This window comes from Sturnira hondurensis, unplaced genomic scaffold (genome assembly GCF_014824575.4).
Source record: "Sturnira hondurensis isolate 20B ecotype Veracruz unplaced genomic scaffold, ASM1482457v3 Scaffold0019186, whole genome shotgun sequence".
NCBI classification, from domain to species: Eukaryota; Metazoa; Chordata; class Mammalia; order Chiroptera; family Phyllostomidae; genus Sturnira; species Sturnira hondurensis.
In genome coordinates, this window is record NW_028091817.1 from 2462764 (window position 1) to 2488360 (window position 25597).

Below are 25597 nucleotides of genomic sequence, written 5' to 3' on the forward strand. Positions count from 1 at the left end.
ACCAGAACTAAAAGAAAATCAAACTGTATGGAAGTTCAACAACCAAGCAGTTAAAGAAGAAACATTCATCCAGACCTGTAGAAGGGGTAGAGATGGGAAGCCAGGTGGAGAGGACTTGTGGCAAGGCAGTGGCTGGCGGACTGGGGCTGGCAAGGCAGAAGCTGGCAGACCTAGCCAGGGAGCCGATGGTGGACTGGGTCCTGCATTCAATTGCAGAGGAACAACAACCCAGGATTCCAGTGCAGGAAAATAAAGCCTCAAAACTCTGGTTGAAAACACCAGTGGGGGGTTGGTGAGGCATGAGAAACTCCCAGGCTCACAGGAGAGTTCACTGGAGAGATACACAGGGTCCTAGAATATACACAAACCCACCCATGGGGAATCAGCACCAAAAGTGCCCAATTTGATTGTGGGTAGTGGGGGAATGATTGAAAACTGGTAGAGAGTGGAATAAGCAGCATTGTTCCCTTTTGGACCCCTCCCCCATATACAGCATGACAACGTAGTGATGTGGGTTGTCTTGCCCTGGTAAACACCTAAGACTCCACCCCTTACTACCTAATAGGTACACTGAGACCAAAAAAAAAAAATGGCCCAAATGAAAGAACAGTTCAAAGCTCTGGAAAAAATACAAGTAGGCAATAAAGAGATAGCCAACCTATCAAATACACAGTTCAAAACACTGGTTATCAGGGTTCTCCAGGAACTCACTGGGTACTTCAACAGCAAAAAAGGCCCAGGCAGCAATGAAGGTTACATTGTGTGATATAAAGAAAATTCTACAGGGAACCAACAGTGATGGGAAGGAAACCAGGACTCAAACCAATGGTTTAGAGCAGAAGGAAGAAAGAAACATTCAATCAGAACAGAATGAAGAAACAAAAATTCAAAACAATGAGGAGAGTCTTAGGAACCTCCAGGACAATTTCAAATGTTCCGACATCAGAATCATAGTGATGCCAGAAGTAGAAGAGGAAGATCAAGAACATGAAAACTTACTTGAACAAATAATGAAGGAAAAATTCCTCAATCTGGCAAAGAAAAAAGACTTTCAGGAAGTCCAGGAAGCTCAGAGAGTCCCAAAGAATTAGGAACCAAGGAGGAACACACCAAAGCACATCATAATTACATTAGCCAAGATTAAAAATAAGGAGAGAATCCTAGAAGCAGCAAAAGAAAAGGAGAGTTACTTACAAAGGAGTTCCCATAAGACTGTCAGCTGATTTCTCAAAAGAAACCTTGCAGGCAAGAAGGGGCTAGAAAGAAGTATTTGAATCCATGAAAGGCAAGGACCTACACCCAAGATGACTCTATCCAGCAAAGCTATCATTTAGAATGGGAGGCAAGATAAAGTGTTTCCCAGGTAAGGTCAAGTTAAAGGAGTTCATTATCCCCCAGCCCTTATTATATAAAATGTTAAAGGGACTTATCTAAGAAAAAGATAAAAAATATGAACAGTAAAATGACAACAAACTCACAACTATTAACAACCAAACATAAAAACAACAACAACAAAAACCTCAGCAAACAACTAAAATGGGAACAGAATCACAGAAACGGAGATCACATACATGGAGGGTTATCAGTCGGGGTGGGGGGGAGAAATGGGGGAAAGGTAGAGAGAATAAGTAGCATAAATTGTAGACACAAAATGGACAGGGGAAGGTTAGAATAGTATGGGAAATGGAGAAGCCAAAGAACTTATATGCAGGACACATGGACATGAACTAAAGGCGAGGAGTGCAGGTGCGAGGGGGTTTGCAGGGCAGAGGAGAATAAAGAGAGGGAAATGGGACAACTGTATTAGCATAACCAATAAAATATATTTTCAAAGTAATAATTATAATGTATCTTGGCATGAATTTCTTTGGGTTAATCCTATTTGTGGTTTGTTTAGCTTCTTGAATCTGAAGGCTTAGGTCTTTTGTCAAATTTGGGAACTTTTCACTCATTTTTTTTTTTAAGTTTTTCAGTCCACTCTCTTTCTCCTCTTCTTTTAGGACTGCAATGATACAAATGTTGGATTTTTTTGCTATTGTTCCACAGGTCCCTGAGGTTGATTATTCTTTTGTGGTCTATTTTCTTTATATTGTTCAGATGGCGTTGGTTATGTTGTTTTGTCTTCAAGCTTAATGCTTTTATTCTCTATCATTTCCACTCTATTACTGAGCCTGTCATCAAGTTTTTGATTTCTGATATTATGCTTCAGCTCTATAATTTGTATGGGTTCTTTTAACATTTTTATGTCTTTAATAAGATTTTCTTTTTTCATTTGTTATAAAAGAATTTGTACTCGCTTGTTGAAACATTTTTATAATGGCTGTTTTAAAATACTAGTTAGATAATTCCAACATCCAACTGAGCTTCTTCACATTGGTGTTGACTGTCTTTTCTCATTCAAGCTGTGATTTTCCTGGCTCTTGGTATGACAGAAATTTTTGAATTATTAGACATGTTGACCATTAAGTTAGGAGAATCTCTAACTGCTTAAATTATGTCAGAAAGGCATGCCGTGATGTTGGGAACCACCTTGCCTGGTTTCAGGAATTGTAACTGCCTTCCATGGCAAAGTGAGCGACCTCCAGAATGCGGGCCACAGGAGACAAAGCTTGTCTCTGACAGCAAGCGCTGCTTCTACTTCTTCCCCTGCTCCCAAAACATGGTCAATGTCCATGGTGGATATGACTCCTCAGAGAGGGGCAACCTAGGCCAGACATGATCACTTGGGTGACCATCATGGAAGGACTTGGGGGGCTGAGACAAAGAGGGAGCAATGGACTCTCGTCCCCCTGGCCATTGTGACATAGCCCGAGTCCCCATTTCCATCTGAAAGAAGCACTGCCTGGCTCTAATCCACTGAAGCCTGAAAACCTATGATGGGGAAAGCAGTGCAGCCCTGTGCTGGAAAGGGCAGGTATGAGGGGTAAATCAGGCCTAAGAAAGAATATGTAAAAATCCTGTGAAACCTGCTTTGTTTAGAATGCTCTAATTTAAATTATAAGGGTCCAAGCAAGAAGTTTGTTCCTCAAAGTTTTATGGCTCGTTAGCTATCTGACCCTGACTGAGAATAAGCCCTCATACTTCATTTTTAAAAATATATTTTATTGATCATGCAATTACAGTTGTTCTATTCCCCCCTTCATTCCCCTCCACCCTGCATATTCCCTCCCCCACCATTCCCCCCCTCTAGTTTATGACCATGTGTCTCATGTACTTTAGATTCTATATTTCCCCTACTATTCTTGCCTTCCCTCTTATCAATTTTCTACCTACCATCTATGCTACTTATTTTCTGTACCTTCTCCCCCCTTCTCCTCCTCCCCCTCCCCTGTTCCTAACCCTCCATGTGTTCTCCATTTCTATGGTTCCACTCCTGATCTAGCTGTCCTCTTGTTTTGCTTTTGTTTTAGATGTGGTTGTTAATAACTGTGAGTTCACTGTCCTTTCACTGTTCATATTTTTTATCTTCTTTTTTCTTAGATAAGTCCCTTTAACATTTCATATAATAAGGGATTGGTGATAATGAACTCCTTGAATTTGATCTTATCTGAGAACCACTTTATCTGTCCCTCCATTCTAGATGAAAGCTTTGCTGGATAGAGCAACCTTGGATGTACTTTTTTGAATGATATCTATTGTTTGATCCTTTCCTGTATTCTTGTGCAAATGATCCCAGTAAAAGCCCCTTGAGCAGGGGGCTCTTGGCTCTTCCCTTTTGAGGGATCAACCACCTTTCCTCCCCAAGCAGATCATGTCTTGGTAGTGTTTACTTTCATCCGTGGCAAACAGGGGGACTTTGCGGGCAAAGTTGCCCCCACACCATTTAGGCTTAACGCACATATCCTGGCTCATTTTGTAGCCTATTTAGTTGTAAAAGGCTTTGTGGTGCTATGTTTATCTTCTCTGTTTATCTGATGCTGCTATGCCTCCCACTGGCCCCTGCTGGTACTGCCTGAGGAGGCGGGAGGGCTTCTCAGACCAGGCCTCTAGGGGTGTCTAAGTGGGACACTCTGACCTCTTGGCCCACAGAGCACTTCAGAGGCTGGGTGCTTATTGTGGTGGGATTCTTCTCACTCTAGCCCCGGACCATGCCACGTCTCTTGGTGCAGGGAGTCTCAGGTTTGGTATGGAAGGAGAGTGCTTCTTGACCTGGGCAATTTGAGGTGCACTTTCCCCTTTGCTGGTGTTTCTAGATGCACGGTGTCTTTGGATGAGGGAGTAGTCTCAGATCCAGCAGGAAAGAAGGGCCCCACACTGGCTGCTTATTATTGGGGGTTTTAGGGACTTCTGATTGGTTCTCCTCCCAGTTCTGCCAGGCTATATCCTGGGGTTGTTGTTGGGACTCCCTTCTAATCTGGGGGAAAAATTAATCTACCTGGGATTTAGGGATCCATATATTTCTTTTTAAAGTATGTTTTATTGATTATGTTATTACACTTTTTCCAATTTTCCCCCTTTACCCACCTCCACCCTGCATCCCCCAAACCCCCAGCATCTCCCCCTTAGTTCATGTTCATAGGTTGTACATAGAAATTCTTTGAGTCCTCTGTTTCCTATACCATTTTTGACCTCTCCCGGTCTATTTAATGCCTACCAATTATGCTTCTTTTTCCCTGTACCTTTCCCCCCATTCCTCCCCTCTCCCTTCCCACTGAAAACCCTCCATGTGATATCCATTTCTCTGATTCTGTTCCTGTTCTAATTGTTTGCTTAGTTTTTGTTTTCATTGTTTTTCTTTCTTTTATTTTTTTAGGTTCATTTGTTGATAGTTGTGAGTCTGTTGTCATTTTACATTTCACATTTTTTATCTTCCTGTTCTTAAATAAGTCCCTTTAACATTTCATATAATATTGGCTTGGTGATGATGAACTCCTTTAACTTGACATTATCTGGGAAGCACTTTGTCTGTCCTTCCATTTTAAATAATAGCTTTTCTGGGTAGAGTCATCTTGGACATAGGTCCTTGCCTTTCATGACTTCAAATACTTCTTTCCAGCACTTTCTTGCCTGCAAGATTTCTTTTGAGAAATCGGTTGATAGTTTAATGGGTGCTCCTTTGTAGGAGTACTGTCTCCTTTACTCTTGCTGCTTTTAAGATTCTCTCCTTGTCTTTAATCTCCGGTAACTTAACGATGATGTGCCTTGGTGTGTTCCTCCGTGGGCCCAACTTTTTTGGGACTCTCTGAGCTTCCTGGACTTCCTGAAAGTCTATTTCTTTTGCCAGATTGGGGAAGTTTTCCTTCATCATTTGTTCAAATATGTTTTTAATTTCTTGCTGTTGTTCTTCTCCTTCCGGCACCCCTATGATTCAGATATTGGAACATTTCAGGTTGTCCCAGAGGTTTGTAAGACTCTCTTCACTTTTTTGAATTCTTGTTTCTTCATTCTGTTCTGGCTGGATGTTCATTTCTTCCAAATTGTTGATTTGAGTCCTGTTTTTTCCCCCGGTCACTGTTAGCTCCCTAAATGTTTTGCTTTATTTCATTTTGGGTATCTTTCATTTGTTTTCTTCATTTTTTGACCAAGCTCAATCAGTTCTGTGGGCAGTTTGATTAGTGGGGCTTTAAACTCTCCATCAGACAGGTTGACTATCTCCTCATTGCTTAGCTCTCTTTCTGAGGTTTTGCTCTGTACTTTCATTTTGGCCCTATTTCTTTGTTTGGAGCCCCTGTTAAGTTGTAAGGGGGCAGGGCCTTAGGTATTCACCAGGGCACGGCAAACCTCTTTGCTAGGCATTGAGGCTGCCTGTGGGGCAAGGACCTGAGAGGGAACAATGCAGCTTGCCTGCTCCTCTCCAGCCCACTTTTTAACAAATTCTTGAGTTTCCCCCACTGCAGTAACTGCTGTAGTCTACAGTCATCTCTGAGTCTCAGTTTCGCCTTCAGCCAGCCCTGCCCACATGCTTCCCCGCCTCCTCACAGGTTCTTACCAGTCTAGTTATTCTGGTTGATTTTTTCTTTAATTCCTTGGTTTTTGGAGTTCCATGCAGTTTTATTTTCTGGCACTTCTGGTTGTTTATTGATTTTAGATTGCGTGTTATCCTCCTATTGCTCATGCAAGGAAGTGAAGTGTTTGTACCTATGCCTCCATCTTGGCTGGAACACTAATTTCCACATACTTCTTTCCTAATTTTTTTCTTGCTATTGATTCCTATTCTTATTCTATTGTGGTCAAAGAACATTATTTGTGTGATTTTTATCTTTTTTAAATTTATTGAGATTTATTTTATAACCTTGCATATGAGATATCTTGGAGGCTGCATATGTGTGCACTTGAGAAGAATGTATATTTTTTGGTTATGTGGAATGTTCTATAGGTTTCCATTAGGCCAGGTGGTTTATAGGGTTTTTCAAGTCTTTTACTTCTTTGTTGATTTTCTTTTCAGTTTTCTTATCCATGATTGAAAGTAGGGCATTATTACTGTTTAATTACCTATTTTTGCTTCATTTTTGTCAGCTTTTGCTTCATATACTTTGGTGCTCTAATATTAGGTGCATATTTGTTTATAAGATTTAACCTTCCTGGCATATTGACCCTTTTATCACTATAAAGTGTCCCTCTTTATCTCTAGTATTTTCTGTATTAATTTTCAATTTTTAATTAAAGTTATAAAAGAAAGTTTATGAAATACAAGTGTAGGCAGACATAACTTTATTGAACTTCATTTTATTGTACTTCACGGATGTTGTGTTTTTTACAAATTGAAGTCAAGAGCCTCTGCTAGCAGAAGGGTTGTGACTTGAGTTATGGAAGTGGTCTGGAACTGACTCACAATATCTCTGAAGTTTGCCTGTACAAGCTTGTGAAGTTAAGTTCCCACTTTCTTCAGTGACCTGTGTCTCATGTGCACTTCATGACCACCTGTACCACCCTGATCAGGGGATCAGAGTCAGAGGCAGAGTAAACTGGCCATTCCTGAGAACCTCATAAGGAAGGAGCCCTTTGATCATAGATGTTCAAAGGCACCAAGCATGAGGAGCCTGAAGAGTGTCTTCATTCTAGGTCCTCATTACTCTAGGTCCTTGCTACTCAAGGTGTGAACAGCAGTACCAGTGTCATTCAGGTACTAACCAGAAATATAGAACCCAAATCTCTACCCCAGGAGCCATAGTCTGGATCTTACAGGTAATACATTAAAATTTAATAAGCAATGGAAAGTTCCAAGGCTGTCAGCCCTGGTTGTGCACTGTACTCTCCAGTAGCATTCTTTATACCCACCAAGGCAGGTGGGTCCCACCACAGACACAAGAAATCCAAATCTTAGGGTGGCCCCAGCATAGGAGATTCTAATGTGCAGTCTGTATGTCCTTAAGATTCCCCAGGACAATTAGTATCTCCTTCTACTACACCTCTGTCCTATCATTTGTGATAAACACTATTTTATAGAATGCTTCCTATGCCAACCATTTTACACTTATCTCCTTTTAACCTCTAAAATATAAATGTGGCATTGGCATCTTCATCTTGCAGAAGAGGAAACTGAGTCTTGGAGTTCAAGTACAATCCAACCTCATAAAGCCCTCCATCTCTGTTGGGACTGTGGTAAGAGCTCAGTTGATGCCAACCCATGTTTAATCTGAAAGTCTGGCCTCAAATTGCTATCATGCACATTTTGCACCATATCATATCTCCATTCCCTCTTTTTCAAAAAAAATATTTTATTCATTTATATATTTTTAGAGAGAGGAATGGAGGAACAGGAGAGAAACATTAATGTGTGGTTGCTTCTCATGTGTCCCCTGCCCCAACTGAGGATCTGGCCTGCAATCCAGGCATGCGTCCTGACTTGGAATTGAACTGGCAACCCTTTGGTTCACAGGCCAGCAACAATCCACTGGGCCACACCAGCCAGGAAAATCTCCCTTCCTTCTGAAGGTTAGGGAAGGATCTGTGCTGCTCAGGCTAACATTCTCCATGTATTGGGTGGCTGCATGGATACTTCTGTGGTCCCCATGCCAGTCAGCAGACAGCAGAACACAAGAGGCCCCTTCTGGTCCATTTACAATTTCCATTTCAGCTGCAGTTCTCAGCCCTTTCCCGGTAGTGGACATTTGCACAGACTTCTCAAAGGCCTGTGCAAAATCTAGGTTTGTGCTCCCTTCACACCAAACTGTAAACCAGATCATCTGTTCAATCTGGCTTCCCATGGAAGTGCTCTCCTCTACTTGGACATATACCTCACTCTCACACCCAGGTCCCCACAAAAACCCAACAGAGATCAGTGAGTTACTCTGATGTTTATTTCGATGCATCTTAGTCCACACAGTTGGCATAAAATAAGGAAAAGTGAAGCACACACACACAAAAAAGGTCTGGCGTCTTAGCATCAGAAGGGCACCATATATACATCTACAGTTGGTGGCCAATACAAGTCATTGCCAGACAGTCCTTGGAGACAGAGAACAACCTAGACCTGGGTGAGCCCTGGAAACTCATGGCCCCAGGGGGTCTAGAGACTCATCCTGATGCTCCGGCCGCAAGAAGAATGTGGGAGTGCTAAAGGCTGTGTTTATTATTTATTTATCATAGTGATAATAGCAGCCTAGCTAGGTACAAAAGCAGTTATAAACCATTTATATTACACAGAATTATTCAGGTCTCCATTCTACTTCGTGGTGTAAAACTGTCAACTGAATTCCCAGTGAGTAGTTTAGAAGATTAGTGATAATAAGGAATGGTAAATACATAGCACCATTTCACAGGCTTTTTTTTTTTTTTGTCACCAATTTCTCATCTAGATCTGTGACTAGGTCACCTACCCTCAAGGGCAAGTGGTCAAAGCCACAAGCTGTGATTTCTTGCTAAGGGCTCCAGTTTTAGGGTTTTGCCTATGCATGAACAAGTCTTCCCATGGGCTGTGGGCAGTGAATGTCCCTGTGAGAACACTAGGTCACCCACAATAACAGAGCTTTTAGCCAGTTGGGGTTGCTACCCACACTTTGGTTTTCTAAATGAGGTGGAGTAGGAGGGAGGTATCTTCTTTCAGATGAAAGGGGAGGGGTAAGATGGAGTTATTTTATTTCTGGGGAAAAAATGAAAAACAAAACAAAAATACTGAGCTTGATTATATAGTTAGGATGTAAAGTTCCTTAGCTATTTCTTTAAGGTTTCAACACAAGACTAATGGTCAACATATAAAGCAAACAATACTATGTACATATATGTAAAAAGTGTTATAAATAGGTTTTATAAACCATAGATATTATATACATCTTCAATCAACACTAACCCCACCCACCAACTACTTTCTGTTTGGTTTGGTTTGAGTTTGGGTTTTTTGGCTAGCTTTTAGGGTTTTTTTGTGGGTTTTTTAAATTCCGTTTTCAGGTTTCCTTCCTCCCTTCCCTATGTCTGCTCAGAGCCTCAGACAGACTGGGCTCCTCATTCGCGTTTTCGCAAGATCACATAGATGACGCCACTAAGGAGAGCCAGTGGGAAGGCCACCCAGGCCAGGATGTAGGCAAATCCATAGGAGTAATCAGAGTTGAGGTGCCATTCTGAGTGTCTCACAGTGTAGATGGATGCTGCACTCATCACACACAGACCTGGGGAAAGAGAGGGACAATCTGAGTGAGGGAGAGATCACAGTGGGGACCCCTCCCCACCACCCCCAGGGCAGGATCCCCAGGACTCTGGGTGCCTGCTTACATAACCTGCTGCTCCAGACCACACCCCCCCAAGCTGCCTAGGAGGGATGCAGGGAGGGCAGACCATGCTGTGTGAGAAGAGCACAGATAGCTCTGCAAGGAGTCCACTGACAGATCAGAATCAAGAGGGGACATGTAGATACAGGAACACTACACTTCCAATCCATGTGACCCCAGGCATCATCTCCATCATCTTTTCTGTCCCATTTCTCTTGCTTTGACTGCCACCAATTCCCACTTGACACAAGGTAGTCAGTGAATTCAGGTTGCAAGAGAAACCTTCCTATCTCTTTACAAGAATGATTGGGTGTGGGAGCTCCCCAACACCTGTGAGCCACTATGCAGACACATGAGGAGCTATCTGGAACCAGTGGAGGTGAAATGGCCCTTTATTATCATCAGAGTGGTGTCATGGCCACAGTGCTGGGTTCCAGGGACAACACAGGGGCAGACAACCCCATGAGTCCCTTTAGAAGAATGGCCACGTAGGAGATGGAGCAGGCAATGCTGACAGGCACTCCCAGGAAGACAGCAGGACACACAGAGATGAACAAGTGAACAGAAAGCCAGGAGGAAGGCCGGAGTCTGAGTGGGATGCAGAGCTTCAGAGGAAGGAGACCACCAGGGCAAGCTCATCGCATGTGGTCCCTTTCAACAGTTCTTGGTGCCCCCAAGGTTGGATTCAGAGCTCAAAGAGGGGTGGAATGATAGCATATGCACAGGTAGGATAGGCCATGCTCCCTTGCCCTCTATGGCAGCTCTTTGATGTGGGAAGAAGAAAAACCTCTGCTTTGGTCCCTGTGAAGCGGGCATGTTCAAGCGTGACAGTCCATGCCCATCATGACCATCAGAATCCCCTACAGTTGCTGTCACTGCTAAAGGGGGCTTTTATTCCCTGAATAAAATATTCAGGGAACCAACAGTGACAGGAAGGAAACCAGGACTCAAATCAACAATTTGGAAGAAGGCTTTAGGGAGCATTTTCAGGGAGTTGCTTTAGATCCAGTAGTGGGGGGGTCTGGTGTTGTCAGCACCCAGCCTGCAGCTGCACAAAGCCTGCTCTGTTCCCTCCTAAAAGTAGCATCTTTGAAAGGCTCTGAGTGACTCTATTATGAAGCCAGCAGGCCTTGTGGGATTCCTGTGGTGCCCACGCTCCCGATGATCTGGACCACCTACAGCTAACCTCACTGCTATTCAGGCTGCTATTAGGCAAGACACTGCAACTTTGTTTGAATAAAGTGCAGCATTGGGAATATGTCACATTCACTCCCCTGATAAGATTGTCCTTCTGCAAATCAGAGCAGAAAACGCCTACTTAACCGGCCCCTCCTGAGAAAGCTGCACAATAGTCTTAGAACTACAGTGGGACCAGATCCAGAACCCTGCTACTTACAGAAAGTCAGAGAGACAGTGAAGACATCTGTATCAGAAGGGAAACTGCAGCTGGCCAGCTTTTGTTTGAGAAATATGGTTTTGATCTGCTACAAACACACTCAACTTGTCTGGTGGTCCATGATCCCCAGTGGTCTCCCCCATAGCACATGGCTTCCCTCTCAGAAGTGCTCATCCTTATCTTTAAGAAAGCTTGATGTGGTCTCTTAGGCTATATCTGAGCTAAAGGAGAGAGGTAGGTATAAACAGAAGGCTAAAAGGCCAGGAGAATGCCTCTTGTGTATGGCAGGGCGTCCAAATGGGATGTGTGTCTAACCGGCACTGACATGAAAAATGCCATCATACCCACAAAGGCCAGCTGTGCCCAGATTTCAGCAGCAAAGAAAACATCAGAGAGAAACATCCCATCTTTGACCAAGAGGGGCAGAGAGGAACAGAGTACACAGTGCCATGACTGACTAAGTGGATTAACTTATATGAAATTTACCCAAGTGGAATTTCAGAAGTAAATGAATTTAAGTTTTGCTTCAAAAAGCAATAAATGTAGGTTCTTACAAAGTCAAAGAAAGGATATACACTTTATAATGATTGCTTTCAGGAGAGTGAAGTTTTAGGGAATGCATTACTACAAGCCTGTCTGTATGTACAGAAAGAGATGTGCCCTGAAATCCAGAGCATTAATGCTATAACATAGTCCCGATAAGTCCAAAATCGCTCCCACAAGCTCACTGACTTGTGTTCAAGTGACTTGTGTTCTCAGCAAGCAGTGAGAGGAAATGTCATTTGGAGGTTCCCACAAAGAAGGTGAGTGACACTATGGGCACACTGGCAGGTGCTCTGCCTTCCCCACCGATGAGCATCTTGTCCCCTGGTGGTGACAGGGACACACTAGGAGGGGCCTGAGGCTGGTACTACAGGCCCTCACCAAGTGGAAGGGCCCAGGCCCTGTTCAGACAATAAGAGTACATCAAGTGTTCCCAGGAGTTTCCACTTGTCTCAGGATGGCTGGATCTAAAGCAACTCTCTGAAAATGCTCCCTAAAGCCTTCTTCCAAATTGTTGATTTGAGTCCTGGTTTCCTTCCTGTCACTGTTGGTTCCTTGAATATTTTATTCAGGGAATAAAATCCCCTTTTAACAGTGACAGCAACTGCAGGTGACTAAGTAGAGCCCGAAGCTTTTGGAAGGGAGAAACCAAGGAGCCAAAAGCAAGGGAAGAGGTGGTGGGAATTCTCTAAACTTCCTTATCTCATTCTGTTTGGTTCAAAAAAACAAGTACCTAGTGTGTGCAGGAACTGTTCTAGATGTTGAGAGTGCCCAGTTAAACAGACATGGATGTGACCTTCAAAAAATGAGCATCACCCAAAAACATATGTCAGTAAAATATTACATGATATGATTTCAAGAGAGGGAGAAAGAAGTGCACCCAGTACTCTGAGAGCAGGGATGGGCCCAAACTGGGGCCCTGGAGAAGCCTGACTAGGAGACAGTCTTTGGCCTGGGACAAAAGGTGTGTAAGAGTTAGCCAAGTGAAGAAAGGTTCCCAGGAAGGGAATCCAGGTAGAAGGAAGAACACAACCAAGGCAAGGAAAACAGAGAACTTGGTGGAAACCACCAGCAGGTCATGGTAAGAGTGTCCGGTGACCAAGGGTGAGCAGCAGTCAATGAAGCTAAGAGCTCACTCAGACCAGGAAAGAGTGGGTCTTAATGCATGGTGAAGCTGTTGGGAAGTACAGCTTCAGCAGAGGAGAAAGCAGGACCAGATGTGTTTTAGAAAGATTATCCCGGTCTATGGCCATACCACCCTGAGTACACCCAATCTGGTCTAGAAAGATCACCCCAACAGCAGTGTGGGAATCGCATTTAGGAGTGGGGACAAAGCAGGGGACAGAAAGGTACATGAGTTGGCTTTGCACAGCTATAATGCTATCAGTGAGTAAAAGAAAAGAAATGGATGCAATGTCTCTGCACGAGGTTGAGCAATGGCAGGACTGGTGGACTACATATGGGAGGTGAGAGGGGATACTCTGGTATGATTGTCTGGTTAACTTAGGTGACTGGGAAAATGGTAAAATTTGGAAGTTGAGGAAATAAACAGTTTCAAGTACCAGACAGTCAACAGTATTGAGAGGAGTGGAAGAATTCAGCAAATGACTTAAATGTAGACCTTGGTAACTTTGTCAAGCAGTGCCTCCAAGAGCCTGCAGCAGAATCCAGAGTGAAGCTGACAGAGAGTGACCACCAGGCAAGACCATTGGGCCAGCCCATGGGAGGTGCCTGGGTGCCATTGGTGTGATGAGTGAGGGAATACCTTTTTCTCCCCACCTCATTTTTGGGGCGGTAAGAGGGGGCAGGAAGAGGCTGGAAGGTCTGTTATCCTGAAAGTACTGGGCTCTACATCTGTGAGACACACAGCCTTCTCTGTCATGCTGGCCAGTTTCCATTTTTAGCATCCAAATGACCCTTCAGCCTAGAAAGTCACCCACAGCATTCAAGATTCTGACCTGGGTGTGGCCAGGGCAACATCTGGAATGACTCTTTCATTAGAGGGTTTCCAAATGTGGCATCCAACTGAGGGTGCCCCTGAAGCACTCTATACAGGGAAGGCACTATGCTTTTATTCAGCCCCCCAACTTACTTTATTCTAAAGTTCCATTATCTATAGCTAAATCAATCTGTTTGACAAAAGAAATGGAAACAGTAAAACGCACTCAGGTGTCTCCTTCTCCCATGTTTCCTGTCCTTCTTAATTGCAATGAACACTAACTACACATGGGCCCTGAGTTTGATGCTGCTGAGAGAACATGATTACGCAATCATTTGACAAGTGGGTGGCCTAGGGCCTTCTCTTATGTGGCACACAAAGAGCTCACTGCCAGGTGTCAGTAGGGAAATAAATAAAACATGCATATTTTTCTCTCACGTCTGCATCTATTAGAATTTCTTGAGGTTTTCCCATATAGTACAACCCAACCTAACCCATCCCAACCCAACAAAGTGAGGGCAAGGTAACTGCTGTCTGGGGATAGCTGTCTATAGGCTCTGACCGTGAGAATCCTACAGGATTGGGATAGCTCTTCCCTGGGAAGAGGAGAATCAATGGCTCAAGAATAGGATAAGCAGCCTGTGGAGAAATGTCCTAGAACTGATGATGGGATTGGGGGCAGTTTAAGGGCTACACCAGTGGTTCCCAACCCTGAATGGATCAGAGCCAGCCAGGGAGTGGCCCCACCTAAGAGCTCTGAAGCAGGACTCTCCAGGGGTGAATGTGGAGCCTTTTTAAAAGAGCACCCCTTCTTTTGAAAGGTAATTGCAATGCGCAGCTAAGATAAAAAAGCACTTAACTAGATGAAGCCACCTCTTAATATGTCTTTAGGAAGCAGCCAACCTACGAAGTATGTAATTAAGGAAACATAGCTTTTAAAGGTAAGACTTGTGGCTTATGATGAAATGGAGAAGAAATGACTCAGCAAAGCAGGTGGGCCTATAACCACATGCAGAGCTGTAATTTGGAGCAAGGCAGAGACAGATCCTACATCTCTAGTTAGTCCCAAGAGCCCCATCCCTCCCCTGACCTTTCACCTGCCTTTCCTGCACCCCTAGGTATAAGATCTGTAAAGATCACAGCTCGGTCCCCCAAAGAGAAACAATGCCTGCCACTGTCACTGGGAAGACTCAGCGGAGATTCTGATGCTTCCACTTCAAGTGCTTTAGGTTCTGAGGATACTCTAGCCCTTCATGGACTGTCTCTGCTGTGGCAGAAACATTTACATTTTACATCCCATGATTGTGAGGCTGCTTTCTTCTTCCTTCCGCCTGCCCCCCTTCCCCCCCTTTCCTCTTTTTGTTTGTTGCTTTTCTGATTTGTTCTTCAATATGAAGCTGTAACATCTCAGGCTGTCACCAGTTCTCAACTCCAGCAACCCTTCCCTAATTTTCTCTCTAGTCACTGGCTTCTTAATGGGGTGTGACCTAAGAAACACACATAACAAAGTTGATTTAGTACTGTCAGATGTTAAGAGTCAGGAAATCTGTAAGTCAAATTCCTAACTCTTCTAGTTCTCAATTTTAATGGAAAAGACTTTATAGCAAGTTCAAATGCAACACTGCAGAGACCTGAGGTTCCTAGAAGACAAACGCTCAGATCATACTGACTGGAATTAACAATTAAGAGCAGAACATCCTTAGGACTAACAAATTACAACCGCTATTTTGGCTCAATGGTTCTTATCCAAGATTAAGTCCTGTTCAAATATGGACAGTTAAACTGACATACTGATAATGGAAAAGTAGGTCTTGTGAGAGATAAGCAGCTAGATTCGAAGGGCATAAAGGAAGAACAACTTATGTGCTTTTAAATTCAGAGGTTTTTATAGCAGAGTTCTAAAAGGCTTGTATTGAGTTCAGAGAGGAATCAAAACAGTGAAGTGAACATGGAGGGAAAATGTCAACACCTAAGAGTTTGTTGCTGAATGAAATACTTTAACACATGGTACAGTGACAGCATGGAATTTGTGACTCAATGGTTCTTATCTCTGGAGTTTGGGTTTTGACCTAAAATGATGTTGTTAAAGAGGCATTGTTACAGGATTTAAAGCTGAAATATCTAGTGGGGAACATGAGGAGGAAAGTACTGTCTGCTCCATGAGCCCTTTCAATAGTAACTTAGCTCTTCTCAGTCCACTACTTTCAGTTCAGTTTTAACGGTGCAGGCTCTTATTCCTCACAGTTGTGTGGGAACTTAGGGATGATATAATGAGGGAGACTGGCATTGAGCTTGCACTGTAAGTCAGATTCAACAAAAAATAATACAAAAATCAGAGTTTCCACCTTGGATCTTCCATTCCTTAAAGATTTGAGTATATTTTGTATCTCTAAGTATAAAGAGGTACCTAGCTAGGCTCAGTGCCTGTGCAGTGAGAGGGCATGGAAGCATTCAATTTTTTGCTGTGTGACCTTATGCATTCAATTTATTCTTTCCCAATGCCAGTTTATTTATCAGTAAGGCAACAAGCTCATAAAAATCAAATGTAAATATTTTATGAAACTCTGCTTCCTAAATCTATATTACTTTATCTTGGGGATACAGCCATTGATAACATAGATATGATAATCTGCATTTATATCAAACTTCAATGGTGAGCCAAAGAAACCCCAGAATACATTTTGGTTTTTATACTACTCTGCTTGAAAATGGAGTGAATAATGATAACTCTGCTTCTGACAAACCTAGCAATGATCTTTTACTGCATAATTAGCAATTTAACAAAGCTCATGACAACCCATGAGCTGGGTTTGGTATAATAAAACTATGTAAGGAGTGAAACACTATTTTGTTTTGAAAGTCTAAAACTGTAGATATTAAAATGTTATATTTAAGTATTTAATGAAAAATGGGTCCCCAGGTTACTTCTTTTTCCCAAGAAAGGTAACTCTCTGGTTTCTACAGAAGGTTATCAATATCCAACCTCAGGCTGCATCTTATGATATAGCCCTGTGTAAGCCATTATATCTACCATCCCTCCATCCACCCATACACCCATCCATCCATCCATCCATCCATCCATCCATCCATCCATCCAGGACACACCACATGAGCTGTTTTCAACCCTCCAAATGACTGTTTCTAAGCATAAGATGGTGACTCAGCACCATGGACATTCTGATAACCAACTAAAACAAGAGATACTATGCCATTTGCCTACTCAGACAGCCAGAATCTAGAACATTTCATGGTACCCAAATGTACTCAGGTCCACATGGAGTTGGTGACTTATAAACTTGGACTATAGAATCCACCACTACTTTTTCCTCTTCTCACTAGTGTCCTGCTGACCCAGAAAATTAGCAGTCAGTGGACAAATGGATGAGTTGATGGAGTAAGACATTGGCCAGAACCTAAAGACAAAGTTGGAAGATGTTGCCCTCTATGGTAGAAGCTTCTAGGACTCTGCACATCATATATGTGGACAACCTATTCAATGGGGAAACCTGAAGACAGAATAGGAAGGAGATAAAGATCTCTTGTGTGCTGTCAGGCTCCCACATTTGGAAATGATGGCAGGTTACACAGTGATTTCAAAATGAAGACATCAGCCAATGTCAACAGTAAATAAAAGCCCAGTGGGACCAAGGAGCTGGAGCAAAGGGAAGTAAGAATTTGTCAGTGTGGCTTCAGCACTGCTTAGAGTGACAGACACATACTGAGAACAACCTTGGCAGCTCTCAGTGGCACATCAGGCCATTTTCTATGCTGACATGATGACATAATGTGTAGGAATCCATCCTCAATTCTAGCTTCTGCGGAACTGATATCTTCATCATTTACCTCTGATTAGGTGTCCAGATTGTAGCTTCCTTCCAGGTGGTAGGTCTGGCTTAGTTAGGGACCTTTCTCCCAGATACCCCAACCCCTATTTCCTGTGCACATCATTCCATGAAGAAGTGGCTTGTTCCCAAATTTTAAGGTATATGCACACACACACCCCATACTTTAAGAAATCCATCCAATGGGCAGACCCAGAAATAGCATTCATTCTGGGGCCACATCCTTCTACTAACTGATCATTCCTCAGTCTCGGATGGGCCCAGCTTCCATGTGGACTCTATCATCTCCACTTACCAGCTAGGATTTGGAAGATTCCAGTGAGGTAAAAGCGGCCCCCCTTGGTAAGGGTGAAGAGCTGGCAGAAGAACAGGAACAGGGACATGACACTGAAGATGACGGACAGGATCATGGTGGCCTGGACAGACTGCAGCCATTCTGGAGGGAAGAGACACTGGGTTAGGGCAAGCCTGACATGGCCAGGGCAGGGCTATCGTGAAGAGCACGGCCTGGTGCACCATGACCCTGGAGACCCACAGCCTTGCCAGGAAGCACCAACCCTCTTTTATGAGCAAAATCAGACAATTCACTTTTGTACTCTTAAAAGTCAACTGTGGGCATTTTGAGAAAGGACTGTAAGAGAATATGTATAGTAAACATCACTAGCAGTTAAATTAAAATATGTTAAATTGTCTTCCAGTCTTTTTGCCAGATGTGTTACTTACACATATATGTATCTATTAAAGAGGGTTTGAGTCTGTCCACCGCCTTCTCTTTTCTTGTCCTCAGAGGTTTTTGAAGAGCTTATTGAATCCCATTTGTGACAGTAGTTTAAGATCACTGTTCAAAATGTCAGCATCCCACAAAGAGATATAGATATCTTGGGGATGGATCAAAATAAGAAAATGGTAGAAAATTGGAAGAAAATGGTGATAGAGAGGAGCTATGAAAAATCCATTTGTTCAGCCAAGCTCTATCTTTTATTGGTCAACCTTGATTTTTATCATCAAACTCAGCACAGAGCAATTTGTGCTTGGTCAAATCATGTGCCTGGTGATTATGAATTACACTTCCACTTCTTCATTGAAGCCTCCAGCCTTAGATCACATTTCCAGGCCTCCATTTGAAATTCAAGCAAGGAAGGGAATACTGTCATTCACCATCTACTGCAAAACTATGTCATTTGCACAAGGATGGAGAACAGGACACTGGCTGGGTTCAGCACTTCAAAAGGAAACCTATGGTATCCACTTAGGAGAGCTGCAAGTGGCCTTGCCCACCTATCGCATTGTGTCCTTTCCTCCAAATGCCAAAAGAGTGCTGGGGCAAGCACTGCTCTAAACAAGGAAAAGCAACTGGAGGAGCCACACTGCCCAGTAACTGGCTAATGTGTAGAGCCTTGTAGAAAAACCCATCAATGCTTAACATAGCACTCAAAGCTATGACATGGATGGTTTATAATCATAACTGAATATAATAAACCTGGCTTGAGTTACCAGTGGTAGACCATGGCAGCATTTTTCAAGGTGCTGGTTAGATTAACTGTTACTAGAGAGTCACATAAGATTTTCCAGGCACAGGCTAGAAGCATTTTATAGTTGGAAGAAACATGAGAGATCAACTAATTCAGCAACTTTGTAGTGAAAGAAATTTCCAGGGATATTTGGAGGAGCCCAATTGGCACAGCCAAACCAGGAGGTCCTCGATTGTAGTCTAGTACTCTTTTCACTGTGACAGAACATATGCTTTTTAAAATTTGTTCAATTTCTTTGTCAATTAAGAAAGAAACTGATGTCTAATGAGTTGTGAGCCATCCTGACTTCATTTATATATATCCCTAATTTAATGTGTTTGTATCCAGCATAGCAGTTCTCCTTGAATAACAGTCTGCAATAAAGTTAGTGTTGCCATAATATTATTTTTAAAAAGTAAAACAATTATCCAGTGCTCTAGTAAGTGAAGCTAGAAACAGATCTGAGACACAAATCCACAACTGGAACAGACAGTGACCCCGCTTGGCTGGGGAACGTCCTCCATTTGCACGAGCAGCAGAAGTGTGGCTGGTGCAGATGCCACCAGGACTTCCTCAATCTTTACCTCCACTGCTATATTTAGAGAAAACTCAAAATCTCACATGTTAAATCTACACAAATAGAGAAAGTCCTTTAGACTAAATAATGCAACTAAATCCTTCCTGAAACTTTATTTACCAATCATTGAAACTTTAGTCCCAACCCCACTACAACTAAGATATTTTGCCAACAATTGCTCCTCAAATCAGATCAGAATTAGAGGATCAAGGAAGTGTTTATTTGATGAGCACTGGCTGAACACCCACTGTTGTGAGACAGGCTCATTGGTTGGTTCTTGGGATCCTGAGTTGAAAAAGAAGGTTTTCAATCATAATTACAATAAGTGAAACACATAAATGGAAATCCTGAGTCCAATTATATCATCAGTTCCAACATATGGGAATGGACTGAAGTCACTGGTCATATGATGTAGAATTTTATCGTAAATTACATAATTCTTAACTACAGTCTCATATAAGAGATATACCTATGTCAAATAAGTCAAAAAGCAAAGATTTTAAGGAGACACACCAGGCAAATATTAACAGAAAGAAAGTAGGTATAGTAATAATAGCATCAGACAAAACAGAATTTATATTGAAACGGATGAAAGTGGCCCAAGAGGGATGTTTCATAGTGAGGAAAAATCCAGTTTACCAAAAAGAAATAATAGTCAGAAACCTTTATGCATATAACATGGCCTGGAAAAAGTATAAAACAAAAAATAATTAAAGCATGAGAAAAAATTGATAAAGTTATAACAGTGGAAGACTTTAGCATACCTCTCAGAATAGATAAATCAGGTAGATCAAATATAGGATAGGATATAGGTTATTTACATAACAGGATTAACCAATTCAATTTGATAGACATATAGAAAATTTGTGTCCATGTAACAAGGACTATAAATTATTTTCAAACATACATGGGACAGTCTTACAAACTATATTTTAGGCAATAAGAAAATCTCAATAAATCTCAAAGATAACAGACATAATATAAGCACAACTAAAAGAAAACGAGAAGTAGAAATTAAACATGAACTAGCCAAAATAAATTTGGACATTTAAAAATATCATTCCAGATAATCCCTTGGATAAAGACATCAAGATGAGAAGTAAAAATTTCTTCAGAAAGGAACAACTCCACTAATTAAACTGTGGGCCATGGCCAGTGAAGAGGAATCAGAAGAGCCACAGGGCATTCACTAGAAAGTACTGAAAAAGGATGAATGAAACTTTGAACTCAAGAAGTTAGAAAAGAAATAATTAAATCCAAAATTAATAGACAACATTAATAGAAGCAGAGATTAATAAGCAGAGAAAAATATGACAAAAATATTATTGATTAAAGAATCTGGATTTGAGGGGATCAATAAAGTAGTTAAATTTTATTAAAGTACATAAGAAAAGTGCTAATAAATGAATATACTACATTTCCAGAAGAAACACTAAAAGCTGTAAAGATGCTACTTTTCTACAGAGTAATCTACAAAATTCAATGTTATCTTAATACCTCAACAAAACCTTGACAAATGTGTCACAAAATTTATCTAAAAAACAATGTGCACTAATAGCCAAGAAAAAATTTGAACCAACCACAACAGCAAAGACCAAAAACAGACAAATAAACAAACATAACCAATGAGTCAGGATGTCACCTGCCAGATGTCAGGCATACAGATACACAAAGTGTATATTATATTTACTTGGTAAAGTCTCAGCAATTCCAGCAATGTGGTATTAGTCATTAAATAAAAAATAATGAGACAGAATGAAAACTTTGGAAGTATACATGTGAGTTTAGTAAACAATAAACACAGCATAGAAATCATTGGGGAAAGAACAGAACAAACAAATAACTGGTGTTGGTGATCTATTTGTCAAAACATAAAATCAGGTCTGTAGCTCACATCACTGACAAAATTCAACTCCAAATGCATCAAAGAGCTAAGTGTAGAATTATAAAGCCATGTAGACATGTGATTCACAAAAGAGAAATATGAATAGCCAATAGACATGTTTAAAGATACTCAGCCTCACTAGTAACCAAGAAAATGCAAGTAAAATCCACAAGGAATGTAATATCAATGTTTATCCACCAAAAATTGACAAAAGAATTGATACCAACAGAGTAGCATGTGTGACAGATACCTCTATACACTGTTCACAGAAATAATAATATAATGATCTTTTTGAAACCAGCAAGTTGACAAAATATATTTAAAATTTTAAACTCCTATGACTCCACAATTTAATCACTGTATTTTGGATAAATACTTACACATAAACTCAAAGAGAAATGAATAAGGATATTCATTGTAATATTCCCATGAGTGAAAATAAATTAGGGTATATCCTTAGAAGTGGTTAAAAAATCATGAGTTAGAAAACAAACAACCTTTAAAAGATTTCCAAGACAATGAAAAGAGGAAGGCACATACACACAACATAATGCCATTATGTAAACACACACCAAATAATTCTATGTGTATATGCACATACACACACATGAATGTGTGTGTGTTCATTCAACAAAGAGCCAAAGGCATACTACATTAACATCAATGGCTACTGCCAGGAACTGGAGCTGGAATGAAGGAGAGTTTGGTTCAGAAGGCCTTTCTTTAGATCTATAGCATTGGATTAATTTGTAATAAAGGGAATATTTTCATTTCTTACTCAAACAATTACAGCCAATTTAAGACTACAAGATAAAGAAGATATGGCAGTGAACAATAAGTTAGGATTCCAAAACTCAATGAACTACTGAAATATGGGCAGGACTGGGTTTCACACGCAAAGAGTAGAGGGTTCTTCCTTCCCTTAACTGCTGTCCATTCAGAAGCTACACAGGGCAGAGAGGGAAAAGCAAGGAGAGCCAGGAGGAAGCTGCTGCCAGTCCAGCCCCAAATGACTGGCTTACTCCCGAAAAGCCCAGCTGGTATTGTTCCAAAGGGAAGCCCACAAGGCCCCAGAACATACCAAGGTTCAGAAGATGCTGTTCCAGAGCCAGAATCTTGCATCCAAGCTGGACTAGACTCAGGCAAACAGAAATGAAGGAGAGACACCCCACACTCCAAGTGTGGCAGATCATCCCACACGAGAGTATGTGAACCTGCCTTGGCTACCTAGTTCTGCTGATCCCCCTTTTAACTCAAAACTTAATGTGTTTCTAGCCTTGACCCCCTCTTCTCTGACAGGAGATAACTATGTCACAGGGTTGTCTTAGTCAAATAGGGGAATTGTTGCGAGAGCTCTGTTGAAGGACAATATGGGCCTGGCTGGTGTTGGGGGCCAGGGTAAATGACATTTACAGACTGTTCCAGGGTATGGCTTCTGGGGCCTCTCCCTGTAGGCCACTACAAGTGATGGAAGAATGGGGATGCCATGTTTACATAAACCATATTATTAGGACACCAACCAGAATCCCAAAAGTATTTTGGTACTTTTACATCAATTCATATTTAATCTTCGCCACAGCAGTGGGCAAATTATTTGTGAAGAGTCAGATTGTAAATATTTTAGGCTTGACAGATGACATGTTTCAGGCAGCATTCAACTTTGCTCTTTTAGCACAAAATTGCCTTATATGTAAATGAATGGGTGTGGTCCATTCATTTAATAAAATCTTATTTATAAAATCAGGCTGCAGGCTACAATTTGCCAACCTCTGCTATACCCCAACAAATCAGATGTACAGAAGAGAATTATTAGAGTCAGATGCCATGGAGACACTGTCAACCCCAAACCTGTTTGATAAAGAGCAAACCTAATGTGAAGCCAACAGCCCAAGCCCCAGGGACAAGTTTGCAGTTACCAGCAGGGCCCATGGCCAGTGCCCACTCCTCCAGGCTCCACTCAGGGCAGTGTTTTCATCTCCAACCTTGGTGCTGAGCACAGGAATGAAAAGCCCTACAACTCTTTGCAGACCTGCTGATCCAATAGGAATGTCAGGAGAAAGGGCTGCTGCCAGCTTCTGCACAGGCCATGGCTGCAGGCAGACCTGGCTCCCCAGAGGATAAGGGGAAGGTTGAGTGACACAATGATCCAAGCTCACTTCAAGGTCAGATTCCTGCTGCTGGCAACGAGGCAATGAAGGAAATACATCTGCCCCCTCAGCTGTATTCTTAGCCTGGGGCTTATAATCTAATAAATTAAGAACCCTGAAAAGACAAGGCACCTTTAAATGTACCAGTTCTTCCAGGTCCTTCTGTGTCTTTCCTCACCAGCATGGAGCCACCCCCTGCCCTTGCCCTTGAAGCCCCTCCAGTCCCATTCTGGTCAATTCCTGAAAGCTTTATGATTCAATGAACGGAATAGGTTTTCTTGAAAGTGAAAGAGAGGAAGTTACAGAATAATCAGAAAATAAGTTGAAGGGGCCATGAGGGAAACAAGCCCTGACGAGAGAGGCCACAAGAGGGGATGAGCCCAACTGCAAGAGGCAGGACCACCTGTGTGCAGATGCTGGGCTGCCCTCAGAAGCACATGACTCACCAGCTTGGCCACTACCTTCACCCTCCCTACCCACTGCCCTCCCACAGATCCCCATATTCCTTACTTCTCAGTGGAAATGTCATTCCAGACATAGCTGGCTGGCAGAGAGGCCTCCATCCTGAACAATGTGGCCTCTACACTCAGCTTCGCCCACCAGCTGGAACATGTGCAGGGCCCAGCATGCTCTTCCCCCAGGACTTGCAGCTTCCTCCCCATCCAGACCAGCTGCTGGCTTTGAAATAAGATTCAGGTCTCAAGCCAGTTTTGCTGGGGCCCTTGCAGAATGCAAGTCCCCGTAGAAAGCTACAATACAGGTGTGCCTTCAGCCCACAGGCATGGACCTGGAGCTCACAATGATAGGGAAGCCACACAAGAGGCTCTGTCACCACATTGCAGCGGGGGGCTTTTGAACTAGCACAAAACCTGTGGCTGGCAGCTTGCAAGCACAAACTGTTCAGCAGGTGGAAGGCATCTTCATGTCCAGGTGTTTCGGCTAAACCTGATACAATCATCCAACTAACTGCACTTAGTTAAGAGACTTCCTGTTAGGCACAGGAACCAGTTTTTCAGTCTAATTTGTATTTGTGGTTTGACACCAACAGTCTTGTTCTGGTAACTAATACTTGAACTTGAAAGGAAATATAATGCTACCACTGATATACCTGAAGTTACCTGATAATTAAGACTTCTTTTATTCCCTGTTGGAAAATTCTATAGTAACAGAAAGATCAGGTTAGGTTGTGTTTCCCAAAGAATTATTGTTGGAGGACAAACAGAGGGAGTGGGTTCCATGGTCAAGTGTCTGAACCTCCCTCTTTGGACATTACAATGAACAATGAAATAATAAAGCAGTTTTGCCATTGGGTGGAGGTGGGGAGCCTGCTTAACTTTTAAATTTATCAGAGAATTGTTTTTTTTTAGAATAGCTCACTGGGAAATGCTAGGTTTGACCATGGAAAATGACAGTGAAGACATGAAAGACACTTAATTGCCCAGCAACAGGCTGTACTAATGCAGAATACAGAGGGGATTATGGGATGCTTCAAGATATTTGTGTTTAGAAGGCCTTCTCCATATAAAATTAATCAGAGGCCCCCTCTCCTTTTTATTCCTAATGTATGAAAAAGGCCAAGCACCATGCAAACTAAGAGCTAGAATTAATACAGCCCCATTGACCAGTCACAGTAAACCCCTGATATGTTCCTCCTAAACACAACCAACACCCTTCTCTCCTCCCCACACCTAAGCTGTACTCAATTTCCATGGCCCAGCTCAGCGGCTGCCTCCACACAGGATCCCCAAATGTCCCAAGTACATCCTGAATAGGAAGAGGCTCCAGGACTCGTGGGTGTGCTCACCAACTCCAGGTCCTACCTCCAAGCCCATTCTTTTAGGCTGCCAGTGCCCCTGCCCCAGTTTCCCAGTTTTTTCAGAGGCAGCCTCAGTGCAGAAAAACAAGGACTTCTCATGCCCAGTCTACTGGGGTTTCCACTACAACACACTGCGGGTACTGATAAGTTCAACAGTAGGTTTGATATCTAATAAACTAAATGATGCGACTGACTTTCTTGATGCTTAGAATCCACAAAAGGCAGAGAGTGAAGAGGGAAAAAGGGATGCTGAAGGAAAAGAGATTACCCAATTCCCTGCTCATCAACTTGCCAAGC

At 42.3% G+C, this 25597-nt stretch overlaps 1 protein-coding gene across 3 annotated transcripts in view; it reads right to left on the reverse strand.

The window, feature by feature from the left end:
* Positions 1 to 8220: 8220 nt before the first annotated feature.
* Positions 8221 to 25597, reverse strand: part of PMP22 (peripheral myelin protein 22) — a 31756-nt gene continuing 14379 nt past the window's right edge. For all 3 annotated transcript variants that reach the window (XM_037070941.1, XM_037070943.1, XM_037070940.1), the window contains exons 4-5: positions 17660 to 17800; positions 8221 to 9545 (exon numbers count right to left, since the gene is read on the reverse strand). In XM_037070941.1, coding sequence (XP_036926836.1) covers positions 9382 to 9545; positions 17660 to 17800 — 305 coding nt within the window. In that variant the 3' untranslated portion in view covers positions 8221 to 9381. The remainder of the gene's footprint in view (positions 9546 to 17659; positions 17801 to 25597) is intronic.